At 43.0% G+C, this 26,491-nt stretch overlaps 1 protein-coding gene across 1 annotated transcript in view; it reads left to right on the top strand.

Moving 5' to 3' along the window:
- The window catches only part of ADCY10 (adenylate cyclase 10), an 803,671-nt gene that overhangs the window by 228,557 nt on the left and 548,623 nt on the right, over window positions 1-26,491 (top strand). The window contains exons 13-14 of the mRNA XM_033944139.1: window positions 8,577-8,742; window positions 14,732-14,924. Coding sequence (XP_033800030.1) covers window positions 8,577-8,742; window positions 14,732-14,924 — 359 coding nt within the window. The remainder of the gene's footprint in view (window positions 1-8,576; window positions 8,743-14,731; window positions 14,925-26,491) is intronic.

Here is a 26,491-nt window from a genome sequence, read left to right as displayed (position 1 = left end):
AAGCCCCACTTCGAACCAAAACCAGAACATGCAGACGATCAGACCAATGGTTCGATGAAGAATTACTCCTACTCAAGAGACAATGTAGACGTCTGGAAAGAAATGGAGAAAAACCAACCAAGATCACACGAAAACCGCCTGGAAAAAAATTAACAAATAATACAAACTTCTATTAAAGGAAAAGAGAAAAAACATTACACCAACCTAATAGGCACAGAAACCCAAGACACCAAAAAACTATTCCAAATATTAAAAGATCTAACTAACAGCATACCCTATTTGACCACTAACAATAACTCCTCCCCTTCAGCCTCTCTCTTAGCTGAACACTTCAAGAATAAAATTACAAACACCAGAGCTACTCTCATTAGTAACCCAACCCACCTACTCGAAGTCACAATACTCCCCATAGAAAATCAATCTTGTGCTGCAGACAGATCTTGGTCCCAATTTCCTAAGATACATTGGACCGAATTCAACAAACTCTACAATAAATACAGCCACGCATCATATGAACTCAACCATTGCCCGCCATATCTCCTGTCATCAGCGAGCACTAAGTTCCGTACCTTACTCCTACACTGGATACAAACCATGCTCACAGATGGCATTTTCCCGAATGACCTCAGCGAAATCATCATCACCCCAATCTTAAAAGACCCAAAAGGACCAACAGACCTCTCATCCATCTACAGACCAATAGCCTCAATACCTCCATATATCAAACTAACAGAAGGATTAGTAGCCAAATTCCTCACCAACTATCTCGAGGACCATAACTTACTCCATTCCACGCAATCCGGCTTCAGAACTAACTTCAGCACAGAGTCACTACTAGGCTCCCTTATCGACACAGCAAGACAACACCTCAGCATTGGAAAAAAAATGCTGCTCATACAGTTGGACCTGACGGCGGCATTTCACCTGGTAGACCATAACATCCTACTGCAAATCTTGGACTCAATAGGCATCTCAGATAAAGTATACTCATGGTTTGAAGGTTTCTTAAAATCCAGAACATACAAAGTAAAATCAGACAAAGAAAAATCCAAACCTTGGTCTAACCCTTGCGGCGTTCCACAAGGGTCCTCACTGTCCCCTACTCTCTTCAACCTATATACGGCCTCTCTTGGCGTTTACCTGAACAAACAAGGCCTATCCTCTTATAGCTATGCTGATGACATCACCATCCTCATTCCTTTCGACCAACCAATGCTCTTAATGTCAGACACACTACACAGAACTCTAACTACAGTTATGACTTGGATGGAAGACCACAAACTGAAACTCAACCCAGACAAAACTAAATTCATCCTTCTAGAAAATAACAAAATCCCAACCATAACCAACTTAGAAATCAATTCTATCAACTACCCTTTGCAAACCACTCTAAAACTTCTAGGTATGACTATTGACAGAGGCTGCACCATGCAACCACAAATTAACAAAACAATACAGAAATCTTTCACAGTTATGAGAAACCTTAGACAAGTCCGAAAATTCTTCAAAAAACACACAATTTCAGCTCCTAGTACAATCTCTAATCCTAAGTACCCTAGACTATTGCAACATCCTCTACCTCCCCTGCCCTGCAATAATGATTAAACAACTACAGACAATTCAGAATACAGCTCTGAGACTCATCTATTCATTGAAAAAACATGATCACATTACTAAGGCATTCATCAATTCTCATTGGCTTCCAATCCAGGAAAGAATACAATTTAAATTCTACTGTATACTATTTAAAACTATAAATGGAGACAGCCCAACCTACCTAAACGACCGCCTCATCCAAACCACCTCTACCAGGCATAGAAAAACACACACCCCATTCACTTACCCCCCAATCAAAGAAGTAAAACGGAAAAAACTATACAACGGACTACTGGCCACTCAGGCAGCGAAGATAGACAACCAACCTATTGACAACAACCCCAGACTCACTTTTAAAGCAATGTTTTTTAAAACACCTGCATTTATTTTTAAAACACTAATCCCTTCCTCCACAAATAGAATATTGCGATCCAACGAACAGCATTTATTAACAACTAGCTGATGCCCCGGCGTTGCACGGGTATTTAATTATAGCAATAACACTGTAAATGGATTCAAATAAAGATACTTTATAGTTGTGAAATAAATTATTTTTTACAGCTTTATAAAAAGTACAATATTCAAATTATAATGTGAAATATTTGACAAAATGAATAAAATACAACTAACACAAAACTTGATTATAAACAACATTTTTAGTTTCACCTCCAGGAGCAAGAACATATAAATTCTTGGGTGAACCCACCCTTGAGCAAGCAACATAGAGTTGTCCATGGGAAAAACAGGGGGATCCTAAATCCACTCCACAGTATGTAATAGTCTGTCCCTGTGATTTGTTGAATGTGATAGAGAATGCAAGTCTCACTGGAATTTGCAAGCTCTTAAACTGAAAAGGAAGATGTGTTGCAAGTTTCATTCAAATCGGGCAAGCCGTTTTTGCGTTGGCAGATTTTTCCATTTTTTCCATTGACATGAATGGGTGAAATCTGATTTTCTGTTTGTAGCTCCGCCCACGTATGCAGGAGGGTCGCGAGACCCACAGAACATATCACCCCAGGTAGTGAGGGTTCTGCATACCAAGTTTCGTTCAAATCGGGCAAGCCGTTTTTGCGTTGGCAGCTTTTTACATTTTTGCCATTGACATGAATGGGTGAAATCTGATTTTCAGGTTGTAGCTCCGCCCACGTGTGCAGGAGGGCCGCGAGACCCACAGAACATATCACCCCAGGTAGTGAGGGATCTGTATACCAAGTTTCGTTCAAATCGGTCAAGCCGTTTGTGAATTACTGTGAGAATGGCAGCTTTTTACATTTTTTCCATTGACATGAATGGGTGAAATCTGATTTTCTGTTTGTAGCTCTGCCCACGTGTGCAGGTGGGCCGCGAGACCCCCAGAACATATCACCCCAGGTAGTGAGGGATCTGCATACCAAGTTTCGTCCAAATTGGTCACAGTGAGAATGGCAGCTTTTTACATTTTTTCCATTGACATGAATGGGTGAAATCTGATGTTCTGTTTGTAGCTCCGCCCACGTGTGCAGGTGGGCCGCGAGACCCCCAGAACATATCACCCCAGGTAGTTGGAATTACTGTGAGAATGGCAGTTTTTTACATTTTTTCCATTGACATGAATGGGTGAAATCTGATTTTCTGTTTGTAGCTCCACCCATGTGTGCAGGTGGGCCGCGAGACCCCCAGAACATATCACCCCAGGTAGTGAGGGATCAGCATACCAAGATTAGTTCAAATCGGTCCCACAGCTTTTTACATTTTTCCCATTGACTTGAATGGGTGAAATCTGAAGTTATGTTTGTAGCTCCGCCCACGTGTGCAGTTGGGCCGCGAGACCCCCAGAACATATCATCCTGGGTAGTGAGGGATCCGCATACCAAGTTTCGTTCAAATAGGGCAAGCCGTTTTTGCGTTGGCAGCTGTTTTACATTTTTTCCATTGACATGAATGGGTGAAATCTGATTTTATGTTTGTAGCTCCGCCCACATGTGCAGGTGGGCCGTGAGACCCCCAGAACATATCACCCCAGGTAGTGAGGGATCCGCATACCAAGTTTTGTTCAAATCGGGCAAGCCGGTTTTGCGGAGGCAGTTTTTACATTTTTTCCATTGACATGAATGGGTGAAATCTGATTTTCTGTTTGTAGCTCCGCCCAGGTGTGCAGGTGGGCCGTGAGACCCCCAGAACATATCACCCCAGGTAGTGAGGGATCCGCATACCAAGTTTTGTTCAAATCGGGCAAGCCGGTTTTGCGGAGGCAGTTTTTACATTTTTTCCATTGACATGAATGGGTGAAATCTGATTTTCTGTTTGTAGCTCCGCCCAGGTGTGCAGGTTGGCCACGATACCCCCAGAACATATCACCCCAGGTAGTGAGGGATCTGCATACCAAGTTTCGTCTAAATTGGTCACAGTGAGAATGGCAGCTTTTTACATTTTTTCCATTGACATGAATGGGTGAAATCCGATTTTCTGTTTGTAGCTCCGCCCACGTGTGCAGGGGGGTCGCGAGACCCCAAGAACATATCACCCCAGGTAGTGAGGGATCTGCATACCAAGTTTCGTTCAAATTGGTCAAGACGTTTTTGAATTACTGTGAGAATGGCAGCTTTTTACATTTTTTCCATTGACATGAATGGGTGAAATGTGATTTTCTGTTTGTAGCTCCGCCCACGTGTGCAGGAGGGCCGCGAGACCCCCAGAACATATCACCCCAGGTAGTGAGTGATCTGTATACCAAGTTTCGTTTAAATCGGTCAAGCCGTTTGTGAATTACTGTGAGAATGGCAGCTTTTTACATTTTTTCCATTGACATGAATGGGTGAAATCTGATTTTCTGTTTGTAGCTCTGCCCACGTGTGCAGGTGGGCCGCGAGACCCCCAGAACATATCACCCCAGGTAGTGAGGGATCTGCATACCAAGTTTCGTCCAAATTGGTCACAGTGAGAATGGCAGCTTTTTACATTTTTTCCATTGACATGAATGGGTGAAATCTGATGTTCTGTTTGTAGCTCCGCCCACGTGTACAGGTGGGTCGCGAGACCCCCAGAACATTTCACCCCAGGTAGTGAGGGATCAGCATACCAAGTTTAGTTCAAATCGGTCCCACAGCTTTTTACATTTTTCCCATTGACTTGAATGGGTGAAATCTGAAGTTATGTTTGTAGCTCCGCCCACGTGTGCAGTTGGGCCGCGAGACCCCCAGAACATATCATCCTGGGTAGTGAGGGATCCGCATACCAGGTTTCGTTCAAATCGGGCAAGCCGGTTTTGCGGAGGCAGTTTTTACATTTTTTCCATTGACATGAATGGGTGAAATCTGATTTTCTGTTTGTAGCTCCGCCCAGGTGTGCAGGTTGGCCGCGATACCCCCAGAACATATCACCCCAGGTAGTGAGGGATCTGCATACCAAGTTTCGTTCAAATCGGGCAAACCTTTTTTGCGTTGGCAGCTGTTTTACATTTTTTCCATTGACATGAATGGGTAAAATCTGATTTTATGTTTGTAGCTCCGCCCACATGTGCAGGTGGGCCATGAGACCCCCAGAACATATCACCCCAGGTAGTGAGGGATCGGCATACCAAGTTTCGTTCAAATCGGGCAAGCCGTTTTTGCGTTGGCAGCTCTTTACATTTTTTCCATTGACATGAATGGGTGAAATCCGATTATCTGTTTGTAGCTCCGCCCACGTGTGCAGGTGGGCCGCGAGACCCCCAGAACATATCATCCCGGGTAGTGAGGGATCTGCATACCAAGTTTTCTTCAAATCAATCAAGCCGTTTTTGCGTGATCGCGGCACATACATACATACATCCGATTTTATATATATAGATTCCATCTCTCAAAATCATTAATACTAGAAGACAATTTATTTTCTCTGTCACTGCTCCACAAATTTGGAATTCCCTGCCAATTTACTTAAGAAAAGAACATGATATCGATAAATTCAAGATTAACTTAAAAACATTCCTTTTTAAAGATGCTTTTGATTAACAAGTTTTTCCCTTGAATTCAATAATGCTGTTTTTCGACAATTCTTTTGAACTCCCATCCTTATGTTTTTCCCGACCTTCTTTTCTATTATAAATTGTAGTTCATTTCCCCTTTTCCTCTTTACTCATGTTTGTTAGTTCGTATATAGTTCTTTTTATTTTAATGGTTATATATTAATTAATGTTTTATTTTTAATTTTAAAATTGTAATTTTATTTTAAAATTGTAATTTAAATATTTTCTTTTATGTATGTACATCGCTTTGAAGCAAGATTAAGCGATTAATCAAAAATTTTAATAAACTTGAAACTTAAACTTAAACTACAAGATGTTCAGAAAGGAAATAAAAACTATACTTTTCAAGAAATCCCTTAATAAAGCTTAATACCATGATAAAGCTTAACCCCCCTCTTACCATCCCCTCCCTAACCCCAGATCCTACTTTTCCCTCTCTTGGAAACCTTCTCTGATCTAACATCGTAACCCTTCTTCCATAACTCTTTTTGTAATCTACTTTGAACCGAAAGGTAATGGTGGAATAGAAATCTGTAATGTAATGTAATGTAATTCAGGAGCATCTTGCAAGATATCTTAGGATCATTCACAAATGCAGTGCCTAAGGAATTAAATTTACTTATTGCTGAAAATACTTTCTGCACTGCAACTGACTCCTGCTCACACTTTCCTTTACCACCTTGATCCCGAATGCCAATCTACGCTGGGCAAACAGATCAAGGCAAAGATTTAAAAAGGAGTTTGTTTGAGCTACTGTATGAACACAATCTTATCCATCTGAGATATATATGCAAGTTAGATGTCTCCTTTCTTCCTAAAGTATGATCTCTCATCTCATGCTGTGAGACAACAGTCAGTGCCTCACTTTCTCTGTTGCTTAATGTTTTGTCAGGCAGAAAACTCTTCTTTCCATATCTATATGTATGCAGAGGACTGAAACTAGTCCTTTTGCTTATTGCTCTGTGGCAAGCCTATAACTGCATATTTTCAGAACTCCAGTGAAAATTCCATTTGAAAGTATATTATACTAATGTATAGCAATTGGTATTTTAAAATTGAATTTATATTCCAGCTCAGTCACAAATGCAGGTTTCATCGTAAGTTATTGCTATTGTATATTTTGAAAATATTCTATTTTAACCCATGTTGATTCATATTATCCATCTCTTTCCTCTATATTTAGAATCATATCTAGATTCTCTTTTCTTCATTCCATGTCAGTTTACCTAAACAGTTGAGCCAATTCAGTTTTGAATCATAACCACCACCTTTACCATCTAACCATTCTATTATAAATATAATCAGAAGATATTTTCAATACTTATTCCCGTTGCATAACACAATCAGTGTTATAAGTTTTTCAAATCAATCCAATTCTCTTCTACTAAATTGCACTTTCAAACATATTAATCATTAATTATTGATATCTAAATGCCAGCATATATTTCAAGAAGACATCGGTTGTTCATACCGATTCAAAAATTCTAGTAACTTTTTAGGGTCTTCAAAGTTCATTGTTTTATTTTCATGAGTTATTCTCATAATGGCAGGATAGATTAAACCATATTTAGCCCCTATACTCCTCAATTGTGGCCTTAAATCCAAAAACATTTTCCTTTTTTGTGCTGTAACTCTTGCAAAGTCTGGCACAATATGTATGCAAGAATCCTGACATTTCAAATTTTTGTTTTCTGTTGCTAGTTTAACAATTTCCATAACCTGTTGATACGTTAAGAGTTTAAAAATCAAAGGACGTGGTCCCAATTGCTTGTTCATTCTTCGTGTCGGGATCCTATGTACTTGTTCAATCTCAAGGGGAAATTTGGTCTTCAATGGTAGTATTTTAGGCAGAAACTGCTCTAGAAAGGATATTGGGTCACTTTTCTCCACCCCTTCTGGTAGACCCAATATCCTCAAATTACTCCTCCTCTCTCTATTGGAGCAGTCCTCCAGGTCTCGGGTGAGTACTTCAATTTTATTCCTATCCTGCTTGTACTGCATTAACTCTGATTCTGTGACTTCAACTCTTTTTTCTAACTTTTCTACTTTTATTTCAACCATTGTCATTTTTTTATTGAGACTAGCAATCTCTTCTTTTACCTCTTGTAGTTTCCTGGCATTGTCAGTGACAATTTCTGTTATCCTTCGGATCTCTAATAACATTTCATTATCGTCTTTGCTTTCTTTCAACGGGAATTTAAAAGGAGTTGCCGATTATGGTTTTAATCTTTTCGCACTCCCGGTGCTTATAGTTGACGCTTCTCCTTTTGTCTGCTTCCCCGAAGCCATTTTCTATTAATATCTCACACTTTTCCAATCTTAGGGAACATTTGTTGTGACTTATTAATCTTTTATTTGCCTGTTAGCACGGAGCTCCTTCCTCACCCGACCATCTGCTTGCGCTCCCAAGCCACGCCACCCTTTTCTTCTCTGTTTTACTGTGGGCTGAATAGAGACAACTTAGTTTTCTTTGTAGCCATTATTGGTTCTATGCAATAGGAAATTTTACTGATTTGGTAATCTACTTTATGAGTTCTCTGCTTGAACTACCCACAGCAATAGAACATAAGAATAGCCACATTGGTTTGGGCCAGTATCCTATTTCTATCAGTGGCCAATCCAGGTGTCAAGTACCTGGCAGAATCCCCCCAAATAGCACCAAACATCACCAGAACTTTCTGCCTTTTTATTTGTTGATGTTATTTTATTCTTTTTTACATATATGTTTTTCATTTCCAGTTGTTTTCTTCCATTAACTTTGCTCAGATCTTAGGCTGACTCACTTTCTTAACCTCCATCTGTCAGAGGTTATAGGACCAGCCTCTGCCTCTGTTTCTTTCATCCCAATAAAGTCTTGATGTGTGATGTGCTAAGAGGAATGCAATTCCTCTTTGTTGGCATGCTAGCAGGCTTTAAACCAGGAGGATCTGTTATAGGAAACATAACTAGGACAATGGCTCTGTAACTGATCAAAGACTGTTCCATCATCTGCTCACAGGTCGTGAAGAAGAGATAGAAAAGTTCATCAGTGCTTACAAACGCTTTCTCAAGAGCACCTCTCAGATGACTTGCTGCCGTGCCATCATATATGAAGGCTACATTGGGTTTGGGAAGAGCGTAATATTGGCAGAAATAAATTTCCTATTACAACAACAAGGCCACAGGTGAGAAATGTTGACTGTTCTTTTGTGTATTATGGAGAGAAAAAAAAATAGTGATGACACACAAATCAACAAAGATGTCTTTACTAGGGATAAGTGAGGAAAGCCAGAAGTGTTCCTGCTTTGCTCTGAGGCCTTTGCTCCATCAACCCTTTTATTTGGAATTTACTGATGTCATTCGGCATATCGGTGTTATATGGACAAATTTGTCTAAACACTGAGGGCTCCTTTTACTAAAGTGCGCTAGCGCTTTTAGCACGCAAGCTCTATGGAGGCGTTAGCATCTAGTGCGCGCTAAAACTGCTAGCGCACCTTAGGAGCCCTGAGTGAAGACATGGCTTCTAAACTGAAACAAAAGAAAAAGAATGGGTGTGTGCAAAATTTGTTTATTTAAAATATTATCCACTTAAAACAGTAGTATATAATCACATAAAACAAACAACATGAAAATGGCTCAAAATTAAATTCCTATCACACCATACAATAGCAATGATGCAACTGCCCCACATTGGCACATGATAGACTTGTATGAAGAAAACACTTTTTATTCTTTTTAGTTTGCCTCACACTCTACAGGAAGTTAGAACATAAGATTTGCCGCTGCTGGGTCAGAGCAGTGGTCCATCGTGCCCAGCAGTCCGCTCACGCAGTGGCCCTTAGGTCAAAGACCAGCACCCTAACTGAGACTAGCCCTACCTGCGTATGTTCTGGTTCAGAAGGAACTTGTCTAACCTTGTCTTGAATCCCTGGAGGGTGTTTTCCCCTATGACAGACTCCGGAAGAGCGTTCCAGTTTTCCAACATTCTCTGGGTGAAGAAGAACTTCCTTACGTTTGTACGGAATCTATCCCCTCTCGTTCTCTTTACCTTGGAGAAGGTGAACAATCTCTCTTTCTCTACTAAGTCAATTCCCTTCAATATCTTGAATGCTTTGATCATGTCTCCTCTCAGCCAAGCAGCACAGGCATCAGTCCTTTTCCCACAGCTCTGCCCTCAGCTGATATCTAGGGAGAAAGCATGAGTTCTCTTCTCTCTCAGGGATCTCTCTGAATTGATCCCAGGCTCATGCATATATTATCCTCCTTGCCTGTGGACCACCCCTGTGACTCAGCAGGACTGCTAAGCCTATGCATCCTGGGAGCTCTAGTTTACACACTACTGGGCCTGCGCCCTCTGTTGCCCAGTGATAGAACAACATTATTACTGAGGGAGAATCCCTGACTTTTACAGGAAGTAAAACCTTGATGTCTCAATCTGTCCTTCTTTTTCTGGAGCCATATGGTAACCCTAATCTTGTGACACTTAAGAATCTGGCATATGATCTTTCTGATAAGCTGGATGACCTTGAAAATAGGTCTCATAGAAATAATTTAAAGTTTATAGGTCTCTCAGAGATAGTACTCAATTCACAACTGGTGCATGAGTTGGAGCAGTGGTTGAAAGCTGAGCTACATATTATGGAACAGTTGGTTTTAAGCAGTATATCAAATTTCAAATAAAACTTGGATAGCTTTAGTATCAATTGTGCACACTGTTTTTTTGCCAGCTACTAGTGACCTGGATTGGCTACTGTGAAGACGGACTAGTGGGCTAGATGGACCATTGGTCTGACCCAGTAAGGTATATTCTTACAGCCAAGATGACCAGGCCTAAAGTGGTAATTGTCAAACTACTTAATTATGCCTATAAAATTAAAATGCCCTGTAATTAAAGGGTTCAGAAAGATGAGTTGCCTTATGAGGGCATGCCAATCAGGTTCCAAGATTATTCAGTGGCATTGTCAGACTGCCGGAGGAAATGTTCTCCTTTATTTCAACTGCTTCAGGAACATAAATTAAGGTTCTTGCTGCTTTATTTTTCTCTGAAAATTTACCTTCATGGAGTATGGAAGAGTATGACTCTCACACCTTAGCTCAAGACTTCATAAATTCTGAAGCCTCTCTATCTGCAGGGGGAATCTTTTTCTTTGGCTTTTGAATTGTTGAATAATTCTGCTTATTTCTAGGCCATGGATCTTGCCAGTTTTTTGTTCCTAAGAAAGTATCTCACAAAGCTGTTTATGCATTAGCTTTTTGATTTTTTTCCAGTATTCACAGTTTTTTGAATGTAATAGTTCTCAAAGTAGCAGTTGAGAAGATAAGGAATAAGAGGTTAACTTTTATGAACTACAAAAGATCACAGAAGTAACTGGAAAAGTTAAGAGAGGCTGGTTGAGAAATCAGGAAAGCAAAGATACAAATGGAAGAAAAAGCTGACATGGTAAAACGGGGAGACAAAACATTTTATAGATGTATAGTATCAGTGGTAGGAAGAAGTACAAAAGTGGCATTGTGAGACTCAAAAGTGAAGGGGAGGAATATGTAGAAGCTGATAAAGAAAAGGCTGAATTGCTTAACAAATATTTATGTTCTGTGTTCAGGGCTGAAGATCTAGGATCGGGACCACAGAAAATAAGCATGAATAAGGATGGAGGAGTGATAAAAGCTGAACCCAGACAAAACAAAATTCATCCTCCTTGAAAATAATTGCCTCCTTGAAAATAATTGCCCCATTCAACCCTCCCTAAAACTACTAGGAATGACGATAGATAGATGCTGCACCATGCAACCAGAAATCAATAAAACAATACAGAAATCATTCACAGTTATGAGAAACTTAAGACAAGTTAGAAAATTCTTTGATAGAACACAATTCCGGCTCTTAGTACAATCCCTAGTCCTAGGTCTCTTAGACTATTGCAACATTCTCTACCTCCCCTGCCCAGGAACAATGATAAACAACTACAAACAATCTAAAACACAGCACTGAGATTTATATGTTCATTGAGGAAACACAACCACATTACAGAGGCATACCTTAACTCACACTGGCTTCCAATTCCAGCAAGAATACTATTCAAATTCTACTGTCTACTATTTAAAACCATAAATGGCAACAGCCCAACCTACTTGAACAACCACCTCATCCAAACTACATCAACTAGACACAGGAAAACCCTCACTCCATTCACGCACCCTCCAATCAAAGAAGTCAAACAGAAAAAACTATATGATGGCCTCCTAGCCACACAAGCAGCAAAAGTCAACAACCAAATCTCCAATCTACTAATTATGACCCCAGACTACAAAACATTCAGATAAGAAGTAAAGATGCTACTTTTCAAGAAATTCCTGCATATGACTTAATACGGCTAGCTCCTTCCCACTTCCCAATATCTTCCCCATTCCCCAAAACAACCTCATCTACTCTTTATCTCCTCTAGAAATTACCAGATATCTTCTTCTTGTAACATGTGTTTTTGTAATTATTTTGTAATCTGCCTTGAACCGTAAAGCAATGGAGGAATACAAATCTCTAATGTATTATAATTATTAGCTGAAATAAAAGTAGACAAAGCAATGGGATGAGATGGTGTACATCTGAGGGTGCTGAAGTAAATTAAGGAAGTTCTGGTGGCTCCGCTGACTGACCTTTCAATGAGTCTCTAGATTTGGGAGTGGTACTAGAGAACTGGAGAAGGGCAGATAGAAGAAGTAGGGAATTACAGATCAGTAAGTCTGACATCTGTGGTAAGCAAATTAATGGAAATGCTTTTAAAACAGAGGATGGTCAAGTTTCTGAAATTCTGTGGATTATAGGACCGAAGGCAATATGGATTCACTAGAGGTAGGTCTTGTCAGACAAATCTGATCAATTTCTTTGACTGGATGACCAGAAAATTGGATAGAGGGAGTGCGCTAGATGTGGTGTATTTAGATTTTAGTAAAGCCTTTGACAGTGTTCCAAACAGACGTCTAATAAATAAATTGAGTGCCCTCAGGATGGGTCCCAAAGTGACAGGCTGGGTCAAGAACTGGTTGAACGGAGGGCAACAGAGGGTAGTGATCAATGGAGATTGCTCTGAGGAAAGGGATGTTACCAGTGATGTGCCTCAAGGTTCTGTTCTTGGGCCTGTTCTTTTTAACATTGTTATAAACGACATCGCTGCAAGGCTGTCAAGTAAGATTTGCCTGTTTGTGGATGATACCAAAATCTGCAATAGAGTAGACATGCCAGATGGTGTGAATAACATGATAAAAGACCTAGCGAAGCTTGAAGAATGGTCTGAAATTTGGCAGCTAAAATTTAATGCTAAGAAATGCAAGTCATGCATTTGGGCTGCAAAAACCAGAGGGAACAGTGAAGAAGTTATGTGCACGACAGAAGAATCATTCTTGGGTGTGATTGTATGTGATAATCTTAAGTTGGACTCATTGAAGAACAATTGGATGGAAAAAACCCCAACACTAGCTAACAGCTCAAGTATAAATGGTTACAACTTTGATAAATAATGTGTTCAAGCTCAGGAAAAAGAATCTCAGAAACCTGCTCGGAAGGAATAAATCTGTGTCTTACTGGTTCCAGATTTCATTCATGGATTCTTCAATAAACCTCTGATGTCTATATGTGTGCACTGAAAAATTATATAAATATCAAACTCAAATTTTAAATGTGACAGTGCCTCTCATTCAAGCATGAAAAAGAATAATTTTTCACTTTTATGATTAACTCTTGTTGGTCCAAAAACTGTTTTTTTTTTGTTTTTTTTTAAACCACAACCCTATGGGGTTAATAATCAAAAAAAGCGTCTAAGTCCCCTTTTGGCCTAAGTCCTTAAACATTCAAAGCAGAAGCAGGGAAAGTGTCCATAACCAAAACAAACGTCCTTGTTTTGATTATGGCCTGCCTCTACTAAATGCCCAGATCACCACTATGTCTAAAAGTACACCCCCACGATGTCTACACTTTTTGGCCATAATGAACCAAAAAAACGCCTAAGCCCCAAATGTCCAACAGAAGGGCTTTTAGGCGAAGGAGGAGCCAGTCCTTCACCTAAAAGCTGGATTCTGTAACCGGTGTCTGTCAAAAACAACACCAATTACAGAATCCCCCCCTCCAACGATCCAGGCAGGAGGGTGCCCAAGCCCTCCTACCATGTCGAACCGCGAACCCCCCCCTGACAACATCGGGGCAAGAGGGAGCCCAAGCCCTCTTGCCCCATTGAACCGCGGCACCTCCGACGATATCGGGGCAAGAGGGAGCCCAAGCCCTCTTGCCCCGGCGATCGTGCCCCCCCTGACTCGATATGGCCAGGAGAGAGCCCAAGCCCTCCTGGTCCCGGCGACCACTCCCCCGCGACTGGATCGGGCCAGGAGGGAGCCCAAGCCCTCCTAGCCCCGGTGACCACCCCCCCCCCCCGTGACTGGATCGGGCCAGGAGGGAGCCCAAGCCCTCCTGGCCCCGGCGACCCCCTACCCCCCACCCCCCCACTACATTACGGGCAGGAGGGATCCCAGGCCCTCTTGCCCTTGACACAACCCCCCTCCCCCCAATGACCGCCCCCCCAGAACCCCCGATCACCCCCCCGCTGACCCGCGACCCCCCGGCCGTCAAAAACGTATAAGTGCCGACTAGGCAACCTGCCTAAGGTTTTGGTTATACCTGTTGTACGCCTAGGTGTAGGTCGGTCCCCCTCCAGCCCACCGCCCGCCCTTTCCCCTCCTCTAAACATGCCTCTTTTCTCGCTATGCGTCTAGAGGCAGGGGAAAGGCCTAAGTTGGTTTTAGATACGTCTAAAAACCAGCTTTGGTTATGGATACTTGGACGATCAGGCGTTTTGATCGTCCAAGTAGCCATTTAGGACACTTTTTAGATGTTTTTTTCTTTTGATTATGCCCCTCTAAGTGTTTGGTTATCAGACTCAGAAATATTGATTCATATAGCGATTGCAAGCTTATTTGTGATCTAGTCTCTAGGATGAAAGTATCATGTAAATTTCAAACAATTAATATATTGTAAAAAGACTCAAGGTAGAGACTTTAAAGATATTAAAAAGTCGAAACGTATCTCATTTCAGAAGCCCCTAGGTAGCACATGCAAAAATTACCATGGAACATTTGTGTGCCTTGCAGTAAGCCCTTTTTTGATGCTGTTGTGTTTGTCTTGATTCACAGGGTAGTGGCAATGGAACTGGCAAAGATGAACAGGAGAGAGCAATTATATACCATGCAGACCCTGATGGCCATGTTTCTGCACATTGATGGATGCAAAGGATATGATGAACGGCAAATAGTGCTACAGAGAAAAATCCCAGGCCCAGATAATGAAAAACTTCTTTGTCTTCTCAATAAGCTCTTCTTGGTCAAGGTAAAGCCGACTCTGGCATCATTATGGGACAATATCTACATGCTGTGCTGGGTTAGAAAGATGCTCTATTTCTTTTGGTGTACAGGTTTTATAAAATTAATCTATTGCAGCGCATTTTTGGTATGGATTCCAAGAAAGCATATCCAAAGCTTCAAAAGGGATCCCTACAATTCGTAAGAAGATAATTTGTAGGATACAACAATGAGTAGGTACCTCATCATGTCCCCCTCCCACGGGATTTTTGTTCCTCTCCGCATAGATCTACTCCTTCTCATCCTCTTCCCTGGAGAAATCTGTGCGCAGCAGGTGACTCAGAATCGTTCCCTCTGCATTGGAGGGAGGTTCTGGGTCAGCTGCTGCTGCAGATTTGTGAACAACTGTGCAGAGGAGGAAGAGAAGGAATAGGCCTTCACACTGCTGATTCTTCCAGGGGCAGATTGGGGGTCTTCTGGAGGAGTTGCTGCCAAGCAGCTGCTTCTTCCGAGGGGTTGGAGAAGGTCATCTGGAGAGATTGCTGCCAAGCTATTTCTGACAATTGGTAGATGTAATACAGTGGTCTCAAACTTGTGGACCGGGGGCCACATGCGGCCCGCCAAGTACTATTGTGCGGCCCACGGTTTGCACTAGTGCTGTCTGAACTAGTGCTGCCCGCTCTTTTCAGCGTCCTCTGGCTTCCCCCCTGGCCTCCCATTCTTACCTTCAGAGAGGATTGCCTGCAGAGAGGATTGCCGGTGCTGTAGCGATCCTTGCAGGCTGCCGCGATCCTGCCCCTGACGTCAGAGGAGGGGGGCGGGACCATGGCAGAGGGAACATGCTGCAGAGGCTGATAGTAGCCTGCAAGGAACGCTACAGCACCAGCAATATTCTCTGCAGGCTGCGGTAATTAGCTGAAACTAAGACCGTGAGGCCTGGGGGAAGCTGGAAGACGTTGCAAAGAAGGGGGTAACATGCAGGCCTTCGGGGGGAGGGGGGGTGGTGTTAAGATTTATAAACTAAAAAGAGTTTTATCTCATGCAAAATTGTCATTTCTTTAATAAGACATTAACTATTTTTTTCTGCGGCTCTCCAAGTACCTACACATGCAAAATATGGCTCTGCAAAGGATTTGAGTTTGAGACCACTGATGTAATAGGTAGGACAACAATTGGTATTCTAATTTAATCTGGGATTTATGTGTCACACTATGCCTACAAAGGTTCAAGGCAACTTATAGAAGATAGAACATAAGAACATAAGCAGTGCCTCTGCCGGTCAGACCATAGGTCCATCCTGCCCAGCAGTCCGCTCCCGCAGCGGCCCAAACAGGTCACGACCTGTCTGAATCACTAGAAGGGGCTCCCTTGCCACCTTGGTTTCTCATTGAAGTCCTATCTTCCCATCGTAGTCCTAACCCTCCGGTCTTGCACATGCACGACCTGTTGGGTTTCTATACTTATTACCTGGTTAGCTTTCTATACTTGTGTTACATCCCAGCTCCTCCCTCAGTATCCCACGATCCCTTTATCTGTCAGGAATCCGTCCAATCCCTGTTTGAATCCCTGGACCGTACTCTGCTTGATCACTTCCTCTGGTAGTGCATTCCAAGTGTCCACGACCCTCTGGGTGAAAAAAAACTTCCTTGCATTTGTTTTGAACCTATCTCCCTTCAGTTTCTCAGAATGCCCCCTTGTATTTGCTGTCCCCTTTAGTCTGAAGAATCTGTCCCTATCCACCCTCTCTATGCCCCTCATGATCTTGAAGGTCTCTATCATATCTCCCCTGAGCCTCCTTTTCTCCAGAGAGAACTTACAGAACAGAATATGGAGAACTATTTAGTACAGTGCAGAGAAGCTTAGACATATATTACAATACAAAGATGCATTAAATATCCATTAAAATCTTTGGAATACCTCAAGACAGAGATTGTCGTACCATGCAGTGAAAGAGGTAGTTTGCTACAACTCAGCGGAGCTGCAGGAAATACATTAAAAGAACATTTAGAGGAGGAATAAAATACAACAAGCAAGTTAACATGATTAGATGAAAAATGTCAAGAAGTAGATAGTCTGTTACACTGATTCACTAGTAGTTAGCTAAGTACTTGGTTCCCCCTCCTGTGGGCGGGGCCTTAAGCACATGGCCCGGGTTGGGCCCATGTGCCTAAGGCCCTGCCCACAGGAGTGGCCTAAGGCTCCCGGGCCTATTCTGATTGGCCCAGACGCCTTAGGCCCCACCTGTGGGCGGGGCTTTGGGACGACTGAGCCAATCCGGGCCCATTCTGGCGTCGGCTGCCTGCCAGACGGTTGGGTTTGGCACCCGTCCATCTGGCCAACTTTAAAAGGTATGGGGAAGGGGTTGGGGGTGGTGGGGGTGTCGTGGGGTCGGCCGGGGGGTCGCGGGTCAGCGGGTGGGGGGCGATTGGGGGTTCTGGGGGGGCGGTTGTTGGTGGGAGGGGGGTTGCGTCGAGGGCAGGAGGGCATGGGATCCCTCCTGCCCGTAATGTAGTTGGGGGTGGGGGGTAGGGGGTCACTGGGGCCAGGAGGGCTTGGGCTCCCTCCTGGCCCAATCCAGCAGGGGGGTCATCAGGGCCAGGAGAGCTTGGGCTCTCTCCTGGCCCATTCGAATCGGAGGGGGGGGGGTCGCCGGGGCCAGGAGAGCTTGGGCTCCCTCCTGGCCCAATTCAGTCGCAAGGGGGTGGTTGCTGGGTCAGGAGAGCTTGGGCTGTCTCCTGACCCGATGTTAATCGGCGGGGCAAGAGGGCTTGGGCTCCATCTTACCCCGATGCCATTGGGGGGGTCGCGGTTCAACAGGGCAGGAGGGCTTGGGCTCCCTCCTGCCTGGATCGTTTGGGGGGGCATTCTGTAATCGGTGTTGTTTTTGACAGACACCGGTTACAGAATGCCGCTGCCATCGGATAACAGGCCCCCAAAGCCGCCCGCCGCCAGCCAAGCTCTCCTTGCTTCGGGCCCACCAGCATTCCTCTCCCCGACGCCAATTTTGCCATCGGAGAGGAAGTTCCGCTGGCCAGAACTTCCTCTCTGACGGCAGAATTGACGTCGGGGAGAGGAAGGCTGATCGGCCCAAGATCGACCTATTGGGAGAAATGCTGCCAGGTCCTGCCTTTGAGGAAACAGAAAGTAGGCAGGACTTGGCAGCAAGAAGAGCAAATCGCAAGCTTAACTGACCTGTCTCCCGCTTTAGCCCGCGAACGGGGCTCTAACATGTGCGTACCGGCTTCCCTTCTCTCCCCCCCCCCCCGAACATAACTTCTGGTTTCAGAGGGAAGAGAAAGGAAGCCGGTACAAGCACACATTAGCCCCCGGAGCATAAGTTCTCCAAGCCGGTTTTTTTTTTTTTTAAATGTTGAGCAGCAGTGGCAGCAGCAGAATTCAGGAGCAGGCCAGTCAGGAGGGGAAAAAAGAGAACCCGCTCTGCAATCGACTGGGGTCGCCTGAGCGAGCGACCTGTCGATCGCGATCGACGCATTGGGCACCCCTGTTCTAATATATCAAATAAAGTGAATATGATTATAAATTGCTTGTAAAATAAAATATAATAAAGTATGAATGAGAGTGTTCAGTGTGATATCTTATTCAAAACCAGCAGGTTTATAGAATGAAGATGTGTTGTAGCTACATCATTGCACTCACCTTCCTACCAACCCTACAATATCGGTTAAATCTGGTCTAACTCAGTAGACTTATATATATCAGGTAATGTGAAAAGTACTTAGCTGGATCCTGACGAAGATGATAATCAGATGAAGAATACAAAGTCCGATATTGTTGCACTCGTCTTCATAAGATAAAAATTAAATTAAGTAAAAGTGAGTTCCCAAAACAAAAAAACTGCTTAAACAAAAATCACCATGTGTCCAAAACTCCACAGTGTGAGATTTTGGACATTTTAACTTTTCACGCTGTGGAGTTTTGGACACATGGTGATTTTTGTTTAAGCAGTTTTTTTGTTTTGGGAACTCACTTTTACTTAACTTTTTTCAAAGCCAGCTACATCAATATGAATCAGTTCATTGCATGATTGTCAGCACCTACATCAACCTATAAGTATGCACATTTCTATTTTTATCTTGTGAAGATGAGTGCAACAATATCGGACTTTGTATTCTTCATCTGATTATCATCTTCGTCAGGATCCAGCTAAGTACTTTTCACATTACCTGATATATATAAGTCTACTGAGTTAGACCAGATTTAACCGATATTGTAGGGTTGGTAGGCAGGTGAGTGCAATGATGTAGCTACAACACATCTTCCTGCTGGTTTTGAATAAGATATCACACTGAGCACTCTCATTCATACTTTATTATATTTTATTTTACAAGCAATTTATAATCATATTCACTTTATTTGATATACAAAAGGGGACTTAGACGCTTTTTTTGATTATTAACCCCATATGTTTTTAGGCGTTTCCTAAATTCCCCATAAGTGGAAGGTGTAAGCAATTGTTCTAGATCTTTACCCCATAATGCTGCTTGGTGTGAAAGAAGATATTGGTGGTGTCTTTTCAGTGTACATCCTCTAACTAGGGGGGAAATGAAGTTCAAGTGTGTGCTTTTCTTATGTCTGTTGGCTGAGAAGGAAAAAAGGTTAGTTATGTATTTGGGGGCTAGACCATATAGTGCTTTAAAGCAGAAACAGGCGAACTTAAACTTTACGTGTGCCTCCATCGGTAGCCAATGCAGCGGTCAGTAGTAAGGTGTCACATAGTTAAACTTCCTCAGTCTGAAAATCAGTTTGACCGTTGCATTTTGTATAAGTTGTAATCGTCACATATTCTTTTGGGAAATTGCTAAATAGGCGATGTTACAGTAATCAAGTTGACTCAGTATAAGGGATTGTATCAGAATTCTAAATGCTGACATATCAAAATATGCTCTAATGGATTGAAGTTTCCAGAGAGTGAAAAACCCTTTCTGATCAAGGAGTCCACTTGGTCTTTCATGGTTAGGCACTGATCTAGGATGAAGAGTTTTGCTTTGATGAATGTTGGACTGGGATGTAGTCATATTGGGCTATAATCTACGCAGGAAAAATAGAGTAGGAAAAAAAGGAGGAGGAGTAGCATTATATGTTAAAGATCATCAAGTTTATTAAGTTTATTAAGTTTTAATATACCGACCCTCGAGACATCTGGCCAGTTTACAATGTTAAAATAGTAATTAAAAAGTAAAATAAATAAAAAGGAGGGGAGGTGTGAACATTTATTAGACAAGTTACAGATACTAACATGCACTTGAGGATAAAAGGGAGAGGGAAAGTTAATAAATACATCTTTAAAAAAACAAAAACAAAAATCAGTTTAAAAGGGAGGGAAAATTGAGGGGGAATAACATTGAGGAATGGGATCTCTTCTTAAAAGCGGTTGGTGTTTAATTTTCTAGCTATTGAGAAGGAAATATTTAAGTGCTGAGGTAAGCGTCCTTGAATAGAAATGTTTTTAATCTGACCTTGAATTTGTCAGGAGAATTTTCAAGACGGAGCTGAAGTGGCATAGTGTTCCATAGAGTAGGAGCCACTACGGCGAAGTTTAATTTCCTAGTGAAATAAAATTATTTGATGGAGGGAATGGTCAGAAGATTCTGATTGGCTGATCTAAAAGTCCGGGGAGAGCAGGATCTGCAGGGCAAGGAAGAGGCACTGTGGATCAATATATTTACATTGGAGTGATATACAGGCCTCCTTCACAAACAGAAAAAGTAAATAGAGATTTAATAGTAGACATTCAGAATATATCTAAAAAAGGGGAAGTCTTGCTAATAGGTGATGCTGGATGTTGATTGGGTATCCCTATTGCGGAGTCTTCTAGAAGTAGGGAAATCCTGGATTCTCTACAAGAACTATTCTAGCAGTTGGCAATGGAACCCACGCGGGATGGGGTCATACTCGACTTAGTGGCTTACAAATGGGGAAAGTGTTTCTGATGTTACAGTGGGTGATCATCTGGCATCCAGTGATCCCTGCATAGTACAGTTTAATATTAAGATGGGTATAGAGAGTGCTCATTCAAAAGCAAAGGTTCTAGACTTAAAAAAAAACTAACTATGTTCAGATGGGGGTTTATGTCAAGGAATTATTGTCTGGGTGGGAATGTCTGGAAGGAGTAGAAATGCGGTGGGCAAAACTAAAAGGAGTGATTGTAAGGGAGACAAACCTTTTTGTGAGGCAAGTAAGTAAAAGTAAGAGGAAAAGAAGGCCACTTTGGTTCTCAAAATTAGTAGCTGAAAAGGAAAGGAATAAAAGGTTAACTTTCATAAACTACAAAAGATTGCAGAAAGAGGAAGACAGGCAAAAATATCTGGAAAAGTTAAGAGAGGCTGGTCGTGTAGTCAGAAAAGCAAAGATGCAAATGGAAGAAAAAATAGCTGATACGGTAAAATGGGGAGACAAGACATTTTTTAGATATATTAATGATAGGAAGAAGTGCAAAAGTGGCATTGTGAGAGACTCTTTTCCATCATTACATAAGAATTGCCGCTGCTGGGAAAGACCAGTGGTCAGGGCAGGATTAACAAATAGGCCAAGTAGGCACGTGCCTAGGGCCCAAAATGGTCAGGGAGGCCCGATGAAGGAGGGCATCAACATTGTTTTTTCCAAATGGCGATGGGCCCCTCCAGCATCGATCGGCAACGCGAGCCCCCCCGATCGGCAACGCGCTTCCTCCAATTGACGGAAAGTAAGACAAGCAAGCAACGCGGGTAAGAAAGACAACGAGAACTGTAATTGTGCAAGCGGTGCTGCTTGCCCAAAGCTTCCCTCTAATGCAGCTTCCTGTTTCCGCCTGGGTGCAAGGTGGGGTGGGGCGGGGCAGGGGGCCCAGTGTACTTGTGTGCCTAAGGGCCCTCGACGAATTAATCCTGCCCTGCCAGTGGTCCATCGTGCCCAGCAGTCCGCTTATGCGGTGGCCCTTAGGTGAAAGACCAGTGCCCTAACTAAGTCTAGCCTTACCTGCTTATGTTCTGGTTCAACAGGAACTTGTCTAACTTTGTCTTGAATCCCTGGAGGGTGTTTCCCCCTATAACAGCCTCCGGAAGAGTGTTCCAGTTTTCTACCACTCTCTGGGTGAAGAAGAACTTCCTTACGTTTGTATGGAATCTATCCCCTTTTAACTTTAGAGAGTGCCCTCTCATTCTCTCTACCTTTGAGAGGGTGAACAACCTGTCTTTATCTACTAAGTCTATTCCCTTCATTATCTTGAATGTTTCAATCATGTCCTCTCTGAGTCTCCTCTTTTCAAGGGCGAAGAGGCCCAGTTTCTCTAATCTCTCACTGTACGGCAACTGTTCCAGCCCCTTAACCATTTTAGTCGCTCTTCTCTGGACCCTTTCGAGTAGTACCGTGTCCTTCTTCATGCACGGCGACCAATGATGGATGCATTATTCCAAGTGAAGGCATACCATGGCCAGTACAGCGGCATGATAACCTTCTCTGATCTGTTCGTGATCCCTTTCTTAATCATTCCCAGCATTCTGTTTGCCCTTTTTGCTGCCGCTGCACATTGCTCATTGTCAACCAGTACTCCCAAGTCTCTTTCCTGGGGGGTCTTTCCAAGTACCGCACCGGACATCCTGTATTTAGAAACATAGAAACATAGAAAAAAGCAGAAGAAAAGGGCTATAGCCCACCAAGTCTGCCCATTCCAAGTATCCCCCCCCCTGAATTTACTCCCAGATCCCACAAGAGTATCCCATTTTTTCTTAAAATCCGTCATGCTGCTGGCCTTTATCACCTGGAGTGGGAGTCTGTTCCAATGATCCACCACTCTTTCGGTGAAGAAGTACTTCCTGGAGTCGCCATGAAACATCCCTCCCCTGATTTTCAGCGGATGCCCTCTGGTGGTCGAGGGTCCCATGAGCCAGAAGATATCATCTTCTGACTCGATGCGTCCCGTGATGTATTTATACGTTTCAATCATATCTCCCCGTTCTCTTCTTTCCTCTAGTGAGTACAGTCGCAATTTCTTTAGTCTTTCTTCATACGGGAGATCCTTGAGCCCCATGACCATCCTGGTGGCCGTTCGCTGAACCGACTCGATCCTCAGCACGTCCTTTCGGTAGTGTGGTCTCCAAAACTGAACACAGTACTCCAAGTGTGGCCTCATCATGGCTCTTTACAACGGCATCATAACTTCAGGTCTCCTGCTGACGAAACTTCTGCGGATACACCCCAATATTTGTCTTGCCCTGGAGGAAGCCTTCTCTACTTGATTGGCAACTTTCATGTCCTCGCTAATGATCACTCCTAGATCGCGTTCTTCCGTGGTCCTAACCAAGGTCTCACCATTTAGTACATAAGTTCTACGCGGGTTTCTCTTGCCCAAGTGCATTATCTTGCATTTTTTAGCATTGAAGCCTAGCTGCCAAGTATTTGACCATTGTTCCAGCAACAGTAGGTCATGTGTCATAATATCAGGTAATAAGCATCTGCCTACTATGTTGCAAAGTTTGGCGTCGTCGGCGAACAGTGATACCCTTCCTCTAAGTCCTTGCGTCATATCTCTTATGAATAAGTTGAATAGAATCGGGCCCAGGACCGATCCCTGCGGCACTCCACTGATCACGTCCGACGCTTCAGATGGGGTACCGTTCACCACCACCTTCTGAAGTCTGCCGCTCAGCCAATCCCCAATCCATGTAGTTAGAATGTCTCCTAATCCTATCGATTTTAGCTTGTTCAGTAATCTTCGATGAGGGACGCTATCAAATGCTTTGCTGAAGTCCAAATATACCACGTCCAGTGACTCTCCGGTGTCCAGTTGTCTAGTAACCCAGCCAAAAAAGCTAATCATATTAGATTGGCATGATCTACCCTGGGTGAACCCGTGTTGGTGTAGATCACGCAGTTTTTCTTCGTCTAGGATTGTGTCAAGATTCTGTTTGATTAGTGTTTCCATGAGTTTACACACTATAGACGTGAGACTCACTGGTTTGTAGTTTGCTGTCTCTGTCCTGCAGCCCTTTTTGTGGAGTGGGATTACGTTGGCGGTTTTCCAGTCCAAGGGGACCCTTCCTGTGCTTAGGGAAAGATTTAAAAGAACAGATAATGGTTCTGCCAGGACTTCCCTTAACTCCCTGAGCATTCTGGGGTGTAGGTTATCCGGTCCCATGGCTTTGTTTACTTTGAGTCTTGATAGTTCGTTGTAGACACTACTGGGTGTAAATTCGAAATCTTGAAACGGGTCTTTCCGGTTATCTCCCATCTGAAGCTGAGGACAAGTTCCCGGTGCTTCGCGAGTGAATACTGAACAGAAGTATTGGTTTAGTAATTCTGCCTTCTCAGAGTCTGATTCTGCAAATTTACCGTCCGATTGCTTCAAGCGTACTATCCCATCTTTGTTTCTTTTCCTGTCACTGATATAGCTGAAGAAAGATTTATCCCCTTTCTTAATTTTCCGTGCTAGCTCTTCCTCCATTCGGAGTTTGGCCTCTCTGACTGCTGTTTTGACAGCTTTGGATCTGTCTAGATAGTCCTCTTTTGTGTATAAGATTTTTATTACCGATAAGCATTACCATACCATGTTAAACCTCATTAGTTTCTTATAATTCTCTAGTGCTGGGTGATACTAATCCAATCGCAATTCCAGCAGATAGAATCTGGACAGCCTTTGAGTTTGTATCTGAGGCCCAGGTTGCAAATGTGTGTCATAAATTAAGTTCCTGCAAATGTGCTCTGGATCCATTCCCTTCATATCTATTTGAGAAAATTCCTACTCAGGCCATTTCATCTCTTACCAAACTTATTAATTCTGCCTTATCTTCAGGTCTTTTTTCTGCAGAGATGGGTCACATTGTTCTATCCCCACTATTGAAGAAAGCTGACATACTGTATTTTTCGCTCCATAAGACGTACTTTTTTTCCACCCAAAAGTGGGTGGAAATCTCGGTACGTCTTATGGAGCAAAGATACAATTTTTAAACCCCCACACACCATTTTAAAACACCCTCCTCCTCGCCGCTGCCCCTCCTTTTAAAACATGCTGATGCCACACATTTTAAAACACCTTCCCACCCGCTGCTGTAGTACCTGGTGCCCAAAATAAGGGCACCCACCCAGCCCTGTAGGAATCCCCCCGTACTTTTAAATCATCCCCCCATACCCCCAGTACTTTTAAAATACCCTGCTCCCCGCCGCTGCTGTCCCCTTTTAAAACACCCTCCCGTCTGCCGTTGCTATACTACCTGGTGGTCCAGTGTGTTTCCCTCCCTCACTAGCGGCGCACAGGTCAGGTGCGCAGAAGTCAGGAACAACCTTTCCTTGCTCCCGCCTAGCCCCGTGGTGCTATCTGAATGGATGCCATCAGTTCTTGCGAGTCCTGAAGAAGTAGGGAATTACAGGCTTGTAAGTCTTTTTCTTTGGTAAGCAAATTAATGGAAACACTTTTAAAACAGAGAATGGTGAAGTTTCTGGAATCTTGTGAATTACAGGACCAGAGGTAACTTGGATTCACTAGAGGTAAGTCTTGTCAAACAAATCTGATCAATTTCTTTAACTGGGTGACCAGAGAATTGGATAGAGGATGTGCGCTAGATGTGGTGTATTTAGATATTAGCAAAGCCTTTGACAGTGTTCCACACAGACGTCTAATAAATAAATTGAGTGCCCTCAGGATGGGTCCCAAAGTGACAGGCTGGGTCAGGAACTGGTTGAGTGGAAGGCGACAGAGGGTAGTGATCAATGGAGATCGCTCTGAGGAAAGGGATGTTACCAGTGGTGTGCCTCAAGGTTCTGTTCTTGGGCCTTTTTTAACATTTTTGTAAATGATATTGCTGAAGGGTTGTCGGGTAAACTTTGCCTCTTTGCGGGTGATACCAAAATCTGCAATAGATTAAATATGCCTGATGGTGTGAATAACTTGAAGAATGGTCTGAAATTTGTCAGCTAAAATTGAATGCTAAGAAATGCAAGGTCATGCTTTTGGGCTGCAAAAACCCTAGGGAATGGTACAGTTTAGGAGGTGAAGAACTTATGTGCACGACAGAAGAGCAGGACTTGGTGTGATTGTATGTGATGATCTTAAGGTGGCCAAACAGGTTGAAAAGGTGTCGGCAAAAGCTAGAAGGATGCTAGGTTGCATAGGGAGAGGTATGGCCAGTAGGAAAAAGGAGGTGTTGATGCCTCTGTATAAGACTCTGGTGAGACCTCATTTAGAATATTGTGTACAATTCTGGAGGCCGCACCTTCAAAAAGATATAAAAAGGATGGCATCGGTCTAGAGGAAGACTATTAAAATGGTGTGTGGTCTTCATGATAAAGTGTATGGGGACAGAATAAAGATATCAATCTGTATACTTTGGAGGAAAGGCGGGAGAGGGGAGATATGATAGAGACATTTAAATACCTACATAATATAAATGAGTCGAGTCTCTTTCATTTGATAGGAAACTCTGCAATGAGAGGGCATAGGATGAAGTTAATTTTTTTATAGAAAGGGTTTTAGATGTATGGAACAGGTGGTGGAAACAGAGACTGTGTCTGAATTCAGGAGGGCCTGGGATAGGCATATGGGATCTCTCAGAAAGAAAGAGATAATGGTTACTGCTGATGGGTACACTAGATGGGCCTTTTGGC

This window comes from Geotrypetes seraphini, chromosome 5 (genome assembly GCF_902459505.1).
Source record: "Geotrypetes seraphini chromosome 5, aGeoSer1.1, whole genome shotgun sequence".
NCBI classification, from domain to species: domain Eukaryota; kingdom Metazoa; phylum Chordata; class Amphibia; order Gymnophiona; family Dermophiidae; genus Geotrypetes; species Geotrypetes seraphini.
The sequence above is the reverse complement of the archived record's forward strand: the minus strand, read 5'-3'. Positions and strand labels throughout refer to the sequence as shown.